We start from the raw sequence: 18,263 nt of genomic DNA, 5'->3' as shown, positions 1-18,263 counted from the left end.
ATATTTCAAAGTATACGAAAATTAAAAATTAAAAAATCGGCGACTCGTCATTATTTTAAGTTAAAAAAAGTAAAATAAAAATAAAAAATAGGAGAAGGAGAATGGAATATAGAAGAATTGAACGTTGAGATAAAATATCGTGCACTGAAAGAATGATTATACGCTAAGCATTCATTTTGAAAGAGAGCGTCAGTTTTATTTTCCTTGCTTAACTTCCAAAGTAGCACATGAAACTCAAGCGAAACTTGCGAAATATTCAGGAATTTGGTCTCCAGCAATAAAAGAGACAAGGAGAGAGAAAAAGAGAGAGAATCGGCTGAATAAGCATGAGGTAAAGAATAGTTGGATAGGTGTGCGTGTGGAGATGCACATACTGTGAAGGGACAAAACGAAGCTGCGGACGAATTAAGCTTAATGCAAAGCTGAAGGGCAGGCGCGCCGCGACGCCCGGAAATCAAAGGTCCGCGATACGCGTGCGCGCGGGCTCGTGACGAACGGCGCCACGGATACAAAAAAGGGAGGCTGCAAAGGACCAGGCAGTCGGTGGCTTTCACTCGGTGATGATGCGACTGAACTCCTGACATCACAGTGCAGCGCTCGGACGATGAGCCTTCGCCGCCAACAGATCAGGCTTAGGGCCGCAGCCGCTTACAATTCGGCGCCGCACTCTCTCACCTGGCTTATCCTCCTCGCTAGAGCCTTCCTCGGCAACCTCGACCGTGCCGCTGCGATCAGCGCCGCATCTGGTAATACGCACCCTTTTTCCGTCGGCATTCGTTGCCGAAGCAAACTACTCGTGGGTGCGTGCTTTTTGCTGTCTTCTCTGTATCGTCTCGTGCGTCAACGACTCTGCCCTCCATACATATTCAAATTTTGATTTGTCTCACCTTATGCCCTTCAAATCTCAATTTCAATATCTTTACTGACGCTTCGTTTTGACACAGAGCACGTTTGCCCTATGTTCTTATGCATCTACTTACCCTGTATCGTCCTCACTTCATTTGTATTTCCGTTACATCTCGTTACACGTGCACTTACATTTCTATTGTGACACTTGTATCTTTTTCGTCTTATATAATATGTCTATGTGAAAATCAATTATGAAACATTGCATTGTAAAAAGATGAAGACACAACGATTGACTTGCTTTACAGAAAAAATGTCGATTCTCTTACGAAAAATGTTTCATTATTGGACAGGTACAGGAAGTTGAAGACTTTTAACTAATCGCGAGTGCCTCAATATGTACGCAAATAAAAATATCACGCACAATTTTTTTTAATTTCCAGGTTTAAATTGGTTCATTATGTAAATTTTATTAATTTTTTAATATCGGTTCTTTATCTATTTTTTGTAATTTCATTCGTAAATCTAGAAATCAATTGTTTTTTTAACAAGACTGCAGTCAGTTAATTGTTATTATAATGAATTTTATATAACGCAGACAAGTGGTCGTTGGACGTTACCAAGCATGTGCTTACTGTGATTGGATGTTTGGAGCTGCAATAATATTGAAGCTAAGACGACAATGAAATGCGATCGCATACGGAAAATGTGCAATGAAAAGAGGATTGAAACGTATAGACTACCGTAATGACAATTTCCAGGTGGTTGATATTCAGCCTGAAGAATGATGAGGAATAGAAGCGAGAACGATGAAGGGAAACAGAAAGAGAGAAGAGAAACGAAACGTGGGAAGCGTGAAAGTGAGATATGACAAGCCGTTGCTGTGTGGAGAAAACAAGCGTGTTCGTGTCATTCTATAAAATTATCGAGTCTATTTCGCTTGCCTATGCCCTCTGCTCTCTCTCTCTCACTTTCTCTATCTCTCTCTCTCCTCTCTTTCGCTCTTTGTCTGACTTCTCGTTGACTCTTTCTACTACAGTTGCCCTTCTGGACGCGTGCGAGCGCCATTATACGCATTATGCGTCGATCAACTATGCAATGGAACAATCGTCTTTGTAGAAATCAGCTTTTATTCCAGCCATTATTTTCCGATCATTGTTGTATGCGGCCTACATAATGAGAAGATCACCCGTGGTAATTCAAGTTTGAAGGTCATGCATGGCAAAGGAATGAAACTTGGATTAGTGTTGCCCCGAAGCTTACCTGTGTATAACTTTTTTTTTATTAAAAAAGTCGGACTCTTCAAAGCGAAGGATAGTCTGTTTGAAACCGTCCCCGCTCGACTTTCATTAGCCGAGATTTTGAAATTGCTGGCGTTTTTTCACGACTAGCACTTGTAGCACCGTTCAAAGTGCGCTTGCTTATCATCAATAGGCAATTTTATAAGTTGCATCACCGAAATTAATTTATTGCAGCCGAGGTATCATTTATTCGGATTTCTCTTCAAACGGAAAAAATATGAAGCTTGAGTGAATTACGAAACTCAATATTTATTGACATTATATGTTGCTACCTGCAAACATAATCAGTCTACTCGAAAGTATTAATTTTATTAATTTTGTTTATGTTACATCATTGAACGCAGATGGTTAATCGGTTTTTGTACGACTTTTTAAATGAAATGCCTGTAATGGATGAAATGTAAATGAGTGTTGCATGCGCGTTGCTACAAAATGTTATTTTGGTCGCACAAATGCATACGATGATGCACGTGGCTTGAGCGAGCGGCATAATGAATTCACGCACGTGCTTGATATACAAATTTGAGTACTAAAAGCCATGGAATTGGCTGTGAATGCGGCTCGTTGCGTAGCCAAGGACATGTCGGTAATGAGGGTATACAACGTCGGAGTGCTGATGGCGTCTCACTTGGACAGTCCCTTCGATCTGGAACGTTGCGGCCCAGCTGTGGATCTGGCTTTAACCGAAGTCAATGAATTCCTCTCCGTTCATAATGTTCAGTTGAGAAAAGTTCAAGGAAGGTAAGCCCGTTTCTCCAAATATTCGATGCCTAGTCTATAATTCAAGTCGTGCTCAACGTGTAATCAAACAGGAGGAACATCCTTCATCAAGGTCACTCTATCCAGTATTTTACGACAGTGTCATTATTGTCTCTCCCCATTGTTAATGGGCGTTCGCTGTCGATCGATTATTCGAAGAAATTCGTTAATTTGACAAGAAATCGGTGAGATTTTGTAGCGCAAATCCAATCCATTAGATTTGTCTTTGCGACGAAAAATTAGTAGAACCACGCGAAGCCCAGTGCTGGCATAATCCTCAAGACTGAATCGAAATTCTAGCCACGCGATTGGAATTTATTTGAAAAGAGGGTTACTTGGCACAATTATGCCAAACGCTGCCAAATCAAATCACTCATGGGCTAGCTATTCCGCACTACAATTTCATCCCTTACTGCGCTCTTTCCATGATAAACTCACTCGTTGATTAATTGCATAAAACGCAGATGTCCCTTGATTTATTTATGCACTACATTCACATTATTATGAACTTTCTTTGTCACACTAAGATGGCACTCGCGTACATTTTCAAGTAGAGTATCGCAAGAAAATCGAACCAAACTGATAGATGAACGTGCAATTGAGAAAAGAAGGTCCATACGATGATCGTTTGCGAAGCATTCTATATCGCTTTCTTTACTGCTATTATAAGGCTTTAGGCGCGCTACACTCAAAGCACTTTTATTGTCGCATTAACGAAGCAAGTGAGCATAGGGGAATAAGACTGAACGTATATTCAGAAGATTGTCGTATATTGTAGTAGAGTAGGCTACATTTCTCGAAATAATGAACTAACAACTAAAGGGATTACCGTAGCGCAAGCGATGTTTTTATTCAATGGAATAATAAGATATTCATACTGTAGATTTGATGGGGAATAACGCGCACAAGACATCGGTCTATTCCCCACGTGATGATCTGATTTGAAATTGAAATGTCGCAATGCGAAACTGGATTGAAATGCGTTGACGCTTCCGCTAGTGCGAGCGACTTGGGCATTAACATTTTCAAGCAAATGCATACGTTCAGAGGATATGCCCTTTGAGAAAAGCAAAATCTTGATCCGGAAATAGTGGATCGCTATGTCGATTGCGAAGAGGCTTTTGCGAGATTTACTAACTAGTGCTTGGATCTACTAACTAGACCAAAATGAGCGCTATAGGAATAGCTTATGGATATAAATTATACACAAGGTTGTTGGGTTATTAGGTTATTATAGTGAATTGAGAAGAGCGGATAAAACGGTACACGCGCGGTTCAACGCGACGGTGCATCCGAGTGGCGTATAGCTGTTTAGCGTTTGGACTTGGTGACAATGGCAAACAAAGCTGCTGCCAGGTTGATTCGAGCAGAAGTTGATGAAGCAGAGGCATCGGCCAAGAGACTATCTTCCTTTCACACCAAAGTCTGGCCGAGGGTCGAGAAATCGAGCACAATAGCGCAGACAATGGGGCACTAATTGGCGCGGCGCTGCGAGGCGGAAGTTGACACGCGCATACTACGCATTTGCGTGTCAACTCGATGATTTCTACGCGTTGCCATCGCAACGCCCGCTGGCCGGCTATAATTTTGTAAATTCAGCTCCAATTAGCTGTGAAAAATGCTCTCGAAAAAGAAAGGCAGGCAGGTATACGGCACGCACGCTCTGAAACGACCTCGTTACAGTCCGCTCGCGCACTCGCATCTACGCGGCTCGCGCGATTCCCGTCCGTGCCCGAGCTGCTAATCCGCGCAATCGCATATTGCCGCGGTAGGTCGGCCAGTCGGATAAAGATACCGCCGACCCAACGAGAGATCTGTTTGTAAAGGCCTCGAATCCCAGCTGCCAACGAGAAGGGAGAAGGAAACGATGGCGCGAACGAAGCTATACGGCCGGGTAGCGCGCGTCCTCGTCTAGCTCTTTCAAAGCTCCTTCGAGCATGACTCGCGTGCGCGTTGATTACCGCGGCCGACTTTGATTTGGTCCGGCCCTTGCGGCCTATTCGGCTGTTTGTCTATGCCTATTCCAACAACGACTAACGACTAACTCGTTTCTTCGTCCGAGCATGCTTCGCCAGTTTTATGCTTCGCACGCCACACACCTCTACTTCTGCGCGCTACGTACTCGCGGTCTACGGCCGATCTTTTGTCGCAATTTCACTGGCGATTAATCAGTTCGGCTGCCTAAGATGGACGCTTGGGATTGCAGCTATCCACACTGCAGCGGTGCAACGGCCCCGGGACTCTCGGCGGACATGCACTTTCGCGACAATGCGATCGCGTTCATCGGGCCGGCGTGCGCGTTCGCTCTCGAACCGGTGGCCCGGCTGGCCGCCTACTGGAACACCCCCATAATCACCGGCATGGGCGATCAGGCACGTACAAATCTCTCATTCCGTCCTTTTATTTTCCGAGACAGCTCCTCTCCGACTTTTCAGCTTTTCACGCATCGCTCAAAGCCAGCTCAGACTTGGATCTCCCTTAATTTCTATTTCTCTGAACAATTCAGTCGAGTTGGTCCTGCACCTCGTCTTCTAGCTTATCTCTTCAATTATTAATAACGCTTACATTTGTTAGCCACCATCCGAAGGTGAATTGTCGGTCACATCAGGAATCTTGGGAAGATTACACAAATGGAAAAACGAGTCATCGGTACGTAAAATGAGTTTTCTCCTTCTCTCTCTGACACGTGTAAGATCAGTGCTAGTGTCGCCTTAGCTTATTTTTTTCCTTACTGAGCTTTTTAATCGGCAAGTGCGCTTTCCAATGACGCATAATTTATGAATTATTACGACGAATTATCGTCTGGAAGGCGCGCCTTACTAAAGGGACGTTATGGATTGTTCTTTGGATTTAAAATGGCACCATGCGTTCCCTCTGAGCATTAGTTGACTAGGATGGCAACGTTACACGAAACAAAGGACTCGAGGAGAGGCGTGACGAAAAAAATTGACCGCAGGGTATATTCAAGGACAAGAGCAAGTACCCGACCCTGACGAGAATGTCGTATTGCCAGTGCCGCTTGAAGCTGGTGTTCTCGAGCATATTCAAAGAATTCGGCTGGTCGCACGTCGCTCTCATCCTCGACAGATCGGATTTGTTCTCGCTGACCGTCGGCAAGAACTTGGAATACGGCCTGAGGAAGAAGGGCCTGCTGAAGTTCGTTCGCGAGCTCGACGGCAACTCCGAGGAGGAGCCGTACCACTTCTACCTAAGGGACGCCAGTATGTACGCTCGAGGTGAGTGGTGCCGTGAGTGGACTCGAGGCCGATGACAGGCGGCCAGGCTAGCTGACCCAGTGCTCGTTCGGACAGTGGTGATCCTGAGCGTGCGCGGCACGCTCGTCAGGAGATTCATGTTGGCGGCCCACCGCTTGGACATGACGAGGGGCGACTGGACCTTCCTCGACGTGGAGATCTTCCAGGTGGGTGGCGGCGGCACGGCTGGCGCGGCGTGCGAGTGACGGACGTGGTCGGTGAACGCAGGGCTCGTACTGGGGCGACCACGACTGGGAGATGGGCGACGAGGAGGATGGGGCCGCGCGCAAGGCCTACGAGGCGCTGTTGCGAGTATCGCTGCTGCAGCCGACGAGTCCGCGCTTCCAGGACTTCGCCGAGAGCGTGCGCCAGCGCGCCCAGTCCGACTACAACTACACGTTCTCCGACGGCGAGGAGGTCAACTTCTTCGTGGGGGCCTTCTACGACGGCGTCTACTTGCTGGGCATGGCCCTGAACGAGACGCTCGCCGAGGGCGGCGACATCAGCGACGGCATGGCCATCACGCGACGCATGTGGGACCGGCACTTCATCGGCATCACGGGCCACGTGAGGATCGACGACAACGGCGACCGCGACGCCGACTACAGCATCCTCGACCTGGACCCCATCACCGGCAAGTGAGTGCGCAAGCCGCGCAGTCCGCCCGCGCGGCCTCCACTGACTCCGCGCTCCGCCGACACCCCGGCAGGTTCGAGGTGGTGGCGCACTACCTGGGCCTCAACCGCCAGTACAGCCCGGTGGCGGGCAAGCGCATCCACTGGCCGGGCGGCCGCGAGGGCCCGCCGCCAGACGTGCCCGAGTGCGGCTTCCTCGGCGACGAGCCCGGCTGCTCGTCCGGCACCGAGGCCTACACCTACGTCGCCTACTCGAGTCTCGGTCTGGCCGTGCTCCTGCTCGCCGCCGCCGGCGCCGCCGCCTGCCTGCTCTACAGGTGCCGCGCGCGCGCTTCGGACGCCCAGCCGCCACGCTCACCGTCGCTCTCTCCGTTTGCCCTGTCGCAGGCGCATGCGGCTCTCGGCCGACCTGAACAACATGACGTGGCGGATAAGGCCCGAGGAGCTGCTGCTGGAGGTCAGTCGGCCCTTCTCCTCCAAGATGAACCTCGAGCAGGCGCTCACGGAAGTGGTAAACAGCGCGTTCCTTTCCATTTTCGCGCGCGCGCTCGCTCTCTCTCTCTCTCTCTCTCTCTCTCTCTCTCTCTCTGCTCGCAGAACTTCGGACTGGAGCAGCGACTGCGCCGCGGCTCTCAGGCCAGCTGCGAGTCTCTGCCGCCGACCACGGTTTTCACCACCGTCGGCATTTACAAAGGCGAACGAGTGGCCATCAAGAAGATCACCAAGAAGAAGGTCGTCGACGTCACCAAGAAGCTTCTGTGGGAAATCAAGCAAGTTCGAGACGTCACGTCCGAGAACACCGTCAGGTAATTCGCAACGGACGCGAGCGTGCCAATGCAATTATGCAATGGGATGGTAAAGCACAGTTTGCGTTGAACGCGCAGATTTATCGGCGCCTGTCTCTGTTCGCCATCCCCAACTGTCCTCATACTCACGGAGTACTGCCCGAAGGGCTCGCTCAAGGATGTTTTGGAAAATGAGGCTATCAAGCTCGACTGGAATTTTCGAATGTCCCTGATTCACGACATTGCCAAGGTGGCTCTCGAACGCATCTACGTCGACGCAGTCTTATATATGCGCTGTCAATTAACTGCTCTGTCCGCCGTTAACAGGGAATGGCATACCTACACGCCAGCGAAGTCTCGGCGCACGGCAAATTGCGATCTTGCAATTGTCTCATTGACGGACGTTTCGTTCTAAAAATCTCGGATTTCGGGCTGAAAACGCTTACCACCCCTTCCGACTTGATCATAGATGAAGCCTATTACACAAGTATGATTATGCACTTTCATTTGTATCATTTTATTTAGCATTAAGGTACTTTTAAATTAACTTTTATGGAATTTTATCCAAGAGCTGCTGTGGGTGGCCCCGGAATTGATTCCCCTGACGGTGACTCCTGGCAGTGTCGCCACGCAAAAAGGAGACGTTTATAGTTTCGCTATTATTTTGGAAGAAATTGTAATTCGTGGCGGACCTTACGAAATGGCAAGAACCTATATGACTTGTCAAGAAGTACGTCGATATTTCACCTTACCGGCGCATAACAATTTTTTTTCATAGTAATTGCCTTACAAACACTATAGCTAGCTTCTTACGCAGCACCAGTCAGGTTTATTTACGACATAATTTCATTACACCAAACTCATTTAAATTGAAAGCATGCAAATCAATAGCGTAAAACCATTCTGTATATAATGGCTGGTTTCTTTTTCTTAGATAGTCAATAGAGTCGCTGCCTCGGAATTCCAACCTTTTCGCCCTGAAGTAACGCAAAAAGACTGTCCAGCCGATATTATATCACTAATGGAAAAATGTTGGCACGAAGTACCTGAAGAGAGACCTACTTTTCACGCTATTAGAGGAACTATACGAGGAATCATGAAGTGCGTATTGTTTTATTTGCGTGCAATTACAAATCGATTGTTCGAACAGCTACAGTTGGATATTTGTCGAATGAAATGTTTGTATTCCAATTATTAACCAGTATTGAATTTTCAGAGGCTATTGTGAAAATTTAATGGACGATTTACTGAGAAGAATGGAGCAATATGCGAATAATTTAGAGGCTCTGGTCGAAGAAAAAACCGAGCAGTTAAGTTTGGAGAAGCGTAGGAGCGAGGAATTGCTGTATCAAGTACTGCCACGGTAATGTTTCTACAAGACTTGCTTGCGTCTAATGTTCGACAAAATTGGATTGAGAAAGAGACGAAGGGTGATTTGTTACAGCCAAGTGGCTTGTCAATTAATGGCAGGGGAGATGGTACAACCGGAGCAATTCGAATGCGTGACCATTTATTTTAGCGACATCGTGGGCTTCACAGCACTCTGCGCAAATAGCACGCCGATGGAGGTAGTGGATTTTTTGAACGACCTGTACAGCACCTTCGACCGGATCATCGGATTCTATGACGTTTACAAGGTAAACGATCCTCAGGGTTACGCGTGAGTTAGCAGTGCGCGATTCCTTGATAAAAACGAGACTTGGTTGTCCGAGGAAAGGTCGAGACGATTGGAGATGCATACATGGTGGTATCTGGTTTGCCGGAGCGGAACGGCGATGAACATGTCAAAGAGATCGCTCTGATGGCACTGGCCATTCTCGATGCAGTCAAGTCTTTCACGATAATGCACAAGCAGGACGCGCAACTGAGCGTGAGGATCGGCGTGCACAGTGGACCCGTGTGCGCGGGTGTCGTCGGCCAGAAGATGCCTCACTACTGTCTATTCGGCGACACTGTCAATACGGCATCAAGGATGGAATCATCCGGCCTACGTATGTTCGCGATCACTTCTGCCTTTTAAAATTATTGCTCTCTTTTACATTTCAATCTTGAACTTTATATTGAAACTTAATTCATGCATAATGTCGCAGAATAACATCTAGAACAGAAACCTAAGCATAATACAAATGAGATAAACTAAGAATATTTGCTAAAAGCTGAAAGCACATTCAATAACTTATTTAGGCACTATCTATAAATGTATCCTGAACATTTATTAATGATCTCCTTTTATAACAAAAAATGAAAGACTAACGTTTTTATGTATATTGCAGCCTTAAAAATCCACGTGTCACAGGCGACAAAGGATATTCTAGACACGGTTTACGGCACATTTGATCTCGAACTGAGAGGTGAGGTCGAATTGAAAGGTAAAGGAAAAGTGACGACATTCTGGCTGACTGGCTGCTCCGAGCCCGACCCACGTCCACCATCCTCAAAACACCTCAGTACAAGCTTGATCGATAACAACACTACCCTCAATCCACTGATATTTCCTCCGAATAATGTTAATGGACCAAAGCCAACTAACAATACTTTTATCAATTTATCAGAGTTATAAATCAAGTCTATATTTCTCATGATCAATGTACAAATAAAAATTGATGCCCTCGATCACCTTTCGATTACGCATTCCTAAAATGCATAGCATTACGTTAATTTTACGGCATTTCAACAACAAGAAGGTATGCGCAATAAATAGCAAGACATTTTTTCCAGGACAGTTATTTTATTTTATTCTAAATATTTCCATATAATACTTAATATTATAATTTTTGTTTTTCTTAATTATTTATTTTTTGATAATTCAACCGTAGTCATAGCTTAGCTAAAAACAAGTATTCAATTTATTTACATGGACAGAAGCATAAAAATTAGTCTTAAAATATTTCGTGGAAATAAGCCATTTATATTACTAGTTGAGTTTAAAATTACATAAAAAACAATATTTTTAATAAAATCATAACTTCTTATAATGCTTAATTATAAAACTTTTAATTGCAATCTATTAAAACAATTCCGCTGTAGTCCAATACACATTTTTCCAATAAATTCATTGGATAATATTGAAAACCTACTTTAAAATAGTCGTGTTTTTGATAATTGATTAACAGCACGGTGCACAAAATTCTCAGCATTAGCAATGAAAAATGTAGAACGCGACTAAAATGTATTTTTGAGAAGTTACAGACTAATCTGACTATTACTGACAATATGTAAATAATAATTCAATTATTTATATTAGCAAACATTAACGTCATTAAAGGTAAAGCAATTTACTCATCAAAGGTTTCTTTAAAGCTATTGCGATCTTAAATGATTTATTATACATTGTTGAACTCGTTACTTGGGAGCTAAAAACATGATTATCCTGAAACGTAAATAAAGTATGTTAAATGTTATTGAATGTAACAAATGGGTATTTATACTTATATGTGTTAAAATTACCGAAAATTGATAGATTTTGCAGCAAGTAATCTATTGCACTCAGCTGTGTCTGGTAAGGGTAATGGTAAGTAGGGACTCTCATTTTCTTGGTCTGTGAAGTCGAATTTATGGATTCTGGGATTGATTTTCATGTCACCGAAGGGTCCTTTTAGAATAAGATAATGGAGAGGTAGGGGACAAGTAGTTTTTGTCTTGAGTATCAACTGAAAAGTAGAAGCGAAATTTGAAAATAATATTGGCGGAGTATAGAGAATCAGCTGAAAATGTAAAATACGTAAGCAGACGTACCTGATAAGTCATATCACGCTCGGAGCTTTGTGTAGGATCTCGTTGGCTGTTATTTATTCTTGCGGTAACAACCCATTGCATATTAAATGCTGAGAAACGAGAGGTTTCGTAAAATAATTTGTGCACAAATTCATCGGTACGATATGGCTTCAACTGGAGATCTGGAAATAATCATTTGAGATTGCAACTGTTTGAAATAGCAAATATGAGAAGTAGAGATATGTGAAACGTACCATTGAAAGTGATTTTTTCAAATGAGAGAAGATCAAAGATACTATCATAAAGTTTGCGTTCCTCTGAATTTTTTGTATCCATGTCGTGCAAAGCCTCCATGACATCAGCTCCTGAGCGATTAGGATGAACGCACTGAGTTTCGTGTTCTGGCCGTTCATGATTGGGTCCTCGCCACGGGCATCCAATTCTGCTGTACTTGCAACTGGATATTCTGCGAAAGCATGAGGATGGCAGTGAGTTTGTATCTGTTGTATGGGGAAAAGGGGAAAAGGAGCATACCTTTCCTCGCACATGACCTCTTCGTGGCGTTCCAATGAGTTTCGAGCAAACTCTTTTGCGCAGTATTGGCATTCGGCAGGTAACTCGGAGACTGCTTTCTCGACAGCGAGATTTCGAGAAGCAGAAGTCTTGCTGATTTCGATTCTGCAGTTGGGGCAGGTCGCCTGCTCATCTCGCAGCCTGGCATCGGCCAGGACGTGAGTGAAGCAGCCGGCGCACATTAAATGACCGTTGGCACACTGTGAACACGAATGTCGCAAATATTTTTAATGTTATACCAATGCAAGTAATCGCATTAGAAGAAAGTGCTTCTCGAAGAATCGTATGCTTAGATTAGAAAGCCACTTATTGAGCCTAGCAAGAGTCAATATTTCAACTGACTTTTGCTGAAACCCTTGCTTATTCTAACCGGTAAACGGTCCGACTTGGATTATGAGAATACTAATTCATAGTAGAGGAATGACTGCTAATGCACTAATAACATTATTTATTGTTTATTTTGAAAATTTTGACTGATCAATTCGTTCCCATTGCTCTGAGAGAAAGAACCCCTTCGATACACACTAGTCAACATAGAGTAATCAAACTTAATCATATTTATTACCCATACTTTGCTGTTTTATAACCTGAAACACAAAACAGTATCGCTATCATTAATACCTCGTATATGCTATGCAAACCAAGAGTTGTATCCTTTTTTTATTTCTCACTTTTTCAAATTACATTTCAACATTCAACTATGTTTATTATGATTATCTAAACTAAGAAAGGATTTGAGGAAAGGATAGTTATTGTCGGAAGTATCTGTATGGGGGAGAGAAAATAGACTTAAAATGACTGATCACTTTTCAGTTTATTTTTATTTTAAAAGATAGTTTCAGGCTATACATGATGGTACAAACGTGCTAGTAATCTAGCTACGCTCAACTCTTATTTTTCACAGGGCTTTCTGCTTTTCTCTACATTCAGCGCACGCCATTCTTTTTCAATGCATAATACTTCGACAAACGCACTTAATCGTGTCTATACATTAACGCTAAAACTTGAGCTACTTTCAAATTCTTTAATACAAAATATATCGTGTCATTGTAAACTATTTATTGCTCAATTAGTTGATGAAATTACATGCTTTTATGTAGATTATTTGAATAAAAACATTGTTCGATTACGCAAATCAATCATATTTAGTATTGATAAAGTTATTGATATTTATCATTTATCGTCACTCTTATTATCGTATGTTACTTTCAAAGGTTTTTAGGAAGCGGAACGTCAATTTCAAATAGAATATTATTTTTGCTAGCAAAGAAATTTTTTTTCTCTTCAAACATCTAGCACTGTGTTATATTAAGTCATAATCATATATAAAAAAGATTCATTGGATTCGCATTCAAATAACTGAAAAAAGAAATTCATAATAAATGATATTCAATCCCGTTAAATAGATTCGTTATTCATTGCAGAAAGCTTTCTCGTGGCATTATAAACATATTTAAAAAGCTTTTCTTAATTAATTTCAAGCATTTGTACTTGGGAATTCAGTCTTTTTTCAAAACATGTATTTTTCATGTCCATAAATACATGCATCTACTTACCTCATAATTATAATAAAAGTTAATTATTCAAGAAAAATAATTAGCCAAATAAAGGGTTTTCATTAATAATCTTTGGGTTTTCAAATGTATTTGTACATCATGCCATTTTTGCACTTAGAACTGTATACTTTGGAGAAGCCTAGATGACCCTATAGAATAAAAAACGTAACTGAAATAAAAAAAATAAACAAAGAATTGAGTGAAACAATAATTAATGGTAAGAAAAAGAAGAAAAAAAAATGTTTAATGAATAAATTTGTCCAACTATCAAAGAGTGGGGAAATAAAATATTTAGGATCGATGGCTTGTGCTGCAAATATTTGGATTAACGCATGTAAATTGATGAAGCCACATTGAGTGAAGGCGAGACGAAGATAGACTGTGCAGATTTGGTTGTATGACGTTGCGAGAGCGCAGGAATGGAACAGAACAGGCAGTGCAGAAGCAACCACGTCACACGTGCGCTGTGCTCTGTGATGCCTCTCTCTGCCGTCCCCACCTACCACCCATACGCGGCCTGTCAATAGCGAACAGCTGTTTCCCTGAACAATGCCATCCTCGGCTTACTCTTGCGTGCTTACACGCATATACTTTACTTACTTGTTCCTAGTACACTTGCACAGATTTACGACTGTCGTACGCCAGTTTATCTTACCTTTATTTTTTGGCTTTTATGATCGATTTTTTCCGAATAAATTAAGTACACCCACGGCACTGACCGACAGCTCGTGCCGAATATACTTGTACATTACCTACACTTTATTATGCACCTTGAAACGTCAACTTCATTGGGTTTACGTTTATATCACGCGACAAAGAAGTTCACTCATTTTCTTACAAAAAAATCAGTTGAATGTGCATTTGTGAGGTTATTCAATTGAAAACTGATCTACAACGTAAGTAAAATCAATCGTATGACGTCTAATAAATGCTTGGCAGTAATAATGCAAAAATATTCGCGCTGCAACATCTTAGTCAGATATTATTGCATTGAATGAAAAAGTTTAAGGTTAGGTCTGAGAAATGAGAAATAAATGGCTGCAAAAAGAATAGGTAATCTGCCCTAATGTAATTGACAAGGGCTGAGAACTGCGGCTCGTTTTCCTCCTCGAAGACGAGTAATCAGCTCTGGTCTTAGTGCTCGAGCACTAAAAAACCGTGCACAGCTCTGACGAACAAGATATATGTGTGCACGTAGCCAATGCTAACTAATAGCAATATTTGAGGAAAAAATATATAGACAAAGACAAGTAGGTAGCAGAGGTTAATGAAGCGACAAAGAGAAAGGTGGTGAGATGATGAGTACCTGATAGACAGCGGAGCGAGGCAAGTCGAAGCAAACGACACAGCAGAGTATACCCCCGAGTCGATGCTCCAGCTTCTGCTCGGGCTTGTGTGGTAGGCCCAGCGGCTGACCATCTTGGTTGGCCTGAGCGGAGGCTTGCACGCTCGACTGCTTGCGTCGCTTGCGCTCCGGCTCCAAAAACTCCTCGGACTTATCCACCTCTGCAGTCGACGGCCCACCCGACATCGTCATCGTCGTCGACTCTGCGGCGACGCTGCCGCTCGACGAGGCGGCCTCGCTGCTCGACTCCGCCATTACACTTGCTCTCGTCGGCGCTCGCCCTTTCTTTTGCTCTCCTTCTCACCGACAGCTGATCGCCACCGCAACACGCACCCAATCTCCTCGGATAAACTTGGCTTTATCTTTGTTGTCAACTAAAAATCAAAAGACAACGGACAAATTGTTAAGATTACTTCTCGAGTATAAATTTTTATTCTACGAACGTCAATGTGGACGCGCACTTGTTATGCAGCGCGCGATTCACTAACTTTGTTTACAAACAGCTCGCGACTGGTGAGCGTCTACTATGGAAAAGCTAAACGAATTTAGTGCGCGCACAGTGTGAACAGCTGCCTGCTGTGTGCTCTTCAAAAAGGCCCTTTAAATTTCTCGTTTAAAAGGCCACATCTGAACCCTATAACTCGCTCTAGTCTTTTCTTTCTTACACTTTCACACACACACGCGCGGGCACGCACGCACACACATATATGTGCAAGTGTTAGTAATATATATATGTACATACAGAGAGAGAGAGAGGGTTCGTGCTTACTTCTAGAAGAGAGAGCTCTGTGTTTGCGGAAAAGCGCGTGAACATGACTCAGTCAGTGAAAAATGGGGATCCTCTTCCCAAATTGCAAAGCGAAACAAACTGAAATGACCTGGAGGTCTGATCACGTCATAACGTGGCATATCTTTTGTCTTTTTACTTGATTTTTCGTATTAGCCGAAATGTGCATTAGATTATAAGTAATTAGTCTATACTAGTATTACAAAATATGATCTACGCATTCTAATATCATTCGTACTTTAATTAATTGCCAATCTTATCAGTTTCTTGGACAACGTCCCATATATATCAGCACACTTTTACCGTAGTTTTTTATGTGTTACATAAAATAAACAAATAAAATATTAAACAAAAAATAAGATTCATTTGATTCTAAAGCCAGTTTTTTTTTCATATCTTGAGAAATACCATACTTCACTTATCAAAATTCTCAGTTCGTTTATATGTTAAATTAGATGAAAATTACATCAAAATTGTTCTATGCTTGAACTACTTAATGAGGAGTGCATTAAGTGACTGATGCAGAAAATTGGAATGCAGGTAAGACAGAGGAAGAGAGAGAGAGAGAGAGAGAGAGAGAGAGAGAGAGAGAGAGAGAGAGAGAGAGAAAGAGAGAAAGAGAGAAAGAGCGAGCGGAAAGTTGATTGACCGATCGCTCCTATCTAATACATTTTAAACAAACGAGAAAGAGAAAAATGTATGCTTTTTCCTAGTCACGCGGGGAAACGTGAAGGCATAACAAGGACGAAGGACTATGTTAAAGGGCCGATGTATCCTTTCTCTTTTACGCGTATCTTTCTTACGACCTTTGTTCTTTCCTCTGACAGCCAACAACAATGGATGTAAGCCCTAACGCGCCTTCTGTCTTTGTTGCCATTCGAGAAATTCATCTTTCACTAATTTTTAGTTCATTTACAAATGTATTTTGCATATTTGACATCGAATCAATGATTTTAAGGAGTTGTATTAGAATAAAATTTCATGAGTAAACAACGAAGACTCAAAATGCATTACGTCAATAAACGTTTTCTTGACGATTGTAGTGAGAAGAGATTTGGAAACATAAGCTTCTATTATGTAATGTTTTAATGATAACTATTGGCATAGAAACAAATTAAATAACGCGCCCACGTTTTCGGATCTTTTTATTGTAAAGTAAATGAAAATGAGAAAGGACGAGGGAGACAGAGACAGCGCTAGAGAGGGAAAGATAGATTACGCCATTGCTGCAATACGTGCACGATAAAGAACAGCTGTTCCTCGTACAACACCAAGTAGGAGACTGACAAACGAAAAGTGCATAATATTTACAAACTCGCCTTGGCAACCAAGTTGAGAAACCAAAATAATGAAAAGTTCGGACGCTGACAAATATATTTGAAATGGACGGCAGCCTAAATATATATGACTGGAAAACTAAAATCTCGAAAGAAGACACGGGAGTGCAAGGCCGAATAAAGACTAAGTGCTGTCGCGAATGGAGTATGCGTGTAAAGGTTAAGTCTCTTCGGTCTCTTTGTTTTGTTCACGTTCGCGTTGGCAGCGCGTACTGCTGCAAACGCGGCGAGCGCCGACATTGGAATCCGCGATTTTCCAGCTTGACAGACTAAACGAAACGTCGGACGACGTGCAGCTGATAGCGAGTAATGACTTACATATTTTGCACAGGAGTAGTGTGTAACTGTGTATGGGGAGGATCGATAAGAGAGAGGGGAGAGAGAGAGACGCAAAGAAAATTAGAACGCAAAAAAGCGTCAAGTGAAGAGAGGCGGGGGCACGAATGAACTATGTAGACGTACATACACGGAGCGGAAAGGGGGACAAGAAGGAAATGCGCAGTATAATATGCGTGCAGCTAGCGCAGCATTGTTGCGTCTGTTGTGAACTCTACATATGCTGACATGTATATAGCAGTTCGAAGAAGCTTCAGTGAAAAATGCTTTGCGCAATAGCGACAGAGCGAGAGTGATGAGGTGTACGAGCTGCTCATTTAATCTCGATCTTTGACTACGACCTTTCCATTAAACACCTCAATGTTTAGGAATGACAATAAGCTTACCTGGAACTAGCAGTTTTCGCCTGGGTCGGACGAGAATGCGGATATTTGATGCAATTTCCACTGTGTTTACGTCGCTGATTTATGTTTGTGAACTGTCAAGGGCTAAAGACTCGCGCACATCGTTCGACTTTAACTGTATGCAGAGTGGCAAAGTGACAGTAGTCCTGCAGCTAGACGCAGGCACAACTAAACACATACATACACGTACAAGTTTATGCGATGACGAGAGAGCGCACACAAAGAGGATGTGGATCAGGGGAACGCGTGCGCAAGCGAGTAAGAGAAGGAGAGGGAGGGGGGGCGACCAGTCAGCCGATCACTGCAGAGTCAACGTATAGGTTCTGTAATATACACGAGCTTTTTCTGCTGTGGCTTTGTTCTACTGCTGCCGAGTTTTGCCGAATGATGCAGCACCAGTTCATTCGGTCGTCGTCGACATATACCTAGCTCATCCCTCCGTAATGCAGCCAAGCATCAAAATAACAACACGCGCCACGATGCACTAATATAGAGACCGGTTATTGAAGAAAATAAAAAAACTTAATTCTTCTACAACTTTTTTCCGAATATCTTCATGCAAACGATTATTTATAAACTATCTTAGATATGAATCAATACAATTTCGGAATTGATGTTTGTTTAGAATATG

General features: G+C 43.0%; 2 protein-coding genes across 3 annotated transcripts; one reads left to right on the top strand and one right to left on the bottom strand.

The window, feature by feature from the left end:
* The first annotated feature begins 559 nt into the window (after nt 1-559).
* On the top strand, nt 560-10,311 carry LOC131667792 (atrial natriuretic peptide receptor 1). Of its 2 annotated transcripts, XM_058941497.1 has the most exons (18): nt 560-746; nt 2,720-2,888; nt 5,113-5,278; nt 5,481-5,555; nt 5,863-6,142; nt 6,218-6,327; nt 6,389-6,798; nt 6,870-7,112; nt 7,183-7,306; nt 7,393-7,601; nt 7,680-7,830; nt 7,908-8,067; nt 8,150-8,310; nt 8,515-8,681; nt 8,797-8,943; nt 9,025-9,217; nt 9,298-9,571; nt 9,854-10,306. In XM_058941497.1, exons 1-18 carry the CDS (start codon nt 605-607, stop codon nt 10,138-10,140), a joined length of 3,468 nt encoding a protein of 1,155 aa, XP_058797480.1. In that variant the 5' UTR covers nt 560-604; the 3' UTR covers nt 10,141-10,306. The 2 variants fall into 2 exon arrangements, with proteins under 2 accessions (XP_058797480.1, XP_058797481.1); XM_058941498.1 differs by lacking the exons at nt 560-746; nt 2,720-2,888; nt 6,870-7,112 and having other exon boundaries at nt 3,372-5,278; nt 7,183-7,601; nt 9,854-10,311.
* A 99-nt stretch (nt 10,312-10,410) lies between these two features.
* LOC131667793 (zinc finger TRAF-type-containing protein 1 homolog) lies at nt 10,411-17,931 on the bottom strand. Its single transcript, XM_058941499.1, has 7 exons — nt 17,615-17,931; nt 14,730-15,142; nt 11,829-12,067; nt 11,549-11,760; nt 11,316-11,476; nt 11,028-11,230; nt 10,411-10,950 (listed from the first exon to the last, which is right to left on the bottom strand). Exons 2-7 carry the CDS (start codon nt 15,021-15,023, stop codon nt 10,923-10,925), a joined length of 1,137 nt encoding a protein of 378 aa, XP_058797482.1. The 5' UTR covers nt 15,024-15,142; nt 17,615-17,931; the 3' UTR covers nt 10,411-10,922.
* Between the last annotated feature and the right edge of the window lie 332 nt (nt 17,932-18,263).

This window comes from Phymastichus coffea, unplaced genomic scaffold, assembly GCF_024137745.1.
Source record: "Phymastichus coffea isolate CEN01 unplaced genomic scaffold, Cenicafe_Pcof_1.1 PCOF00070, whole genome shotgun sequence".
Taxonomy (NCBI): Eukaryota; Metazoa; Arthropoda; class Insecta; order Hymenoptera; family Eulophidae; genus Phymastichus; species Phymastichus coffea.
Note: the sequence above shows the minus strand (reverse complement) of the source record. Positions and strands in the feature narration are given on the sequence as shown.

Bases quoted from the DNA above. Each gene is read 5' to 3' on its own strand.
- LOC131667792 (XM_058941497.1), top strand. From the start codon at position 605: ATGAGCCTTCGCCGCCAACAGATCAGGCTTAGGGCCGCAGCCGCTTAC. The intron at 747-2,719 runs GTAATACGCACC...CTCGTTGCGTAG, and splicing joins TGCGATCAGCGCCGCATCTG to CCAAGGACATGTCGGTAATG. The intron at 8,682-8,796 runs GTGCGTATTGTT...TTGAATTTTCAG, and splicing joins ACTATACGAGGAATCATGAA to AGGCTATTGTGAAAATTTAA.
- LOC131667793 (XM_058941499.1), bottom strand. From the start codon at position 15,023: ATGGCGGAGTCGAGCAGCGAGGCCGCCTCGTCGAGCGGCAGCGTCGCC. The intron at 11,761-11,828 runs GTATGCTCCTTT...ATGCTTTCGCAG, and splicing joins GAGGTCATGTGCGAGGAAAG to AATATCCAGTTGCAAGTACA. The intron at 10,951-11,027 runs GTAATTTTAACA...TTTACGTTTCAG, and splicing joins GCAAAATCTATCAATTTTCG to GATAATCATGTTTTTAGCTC.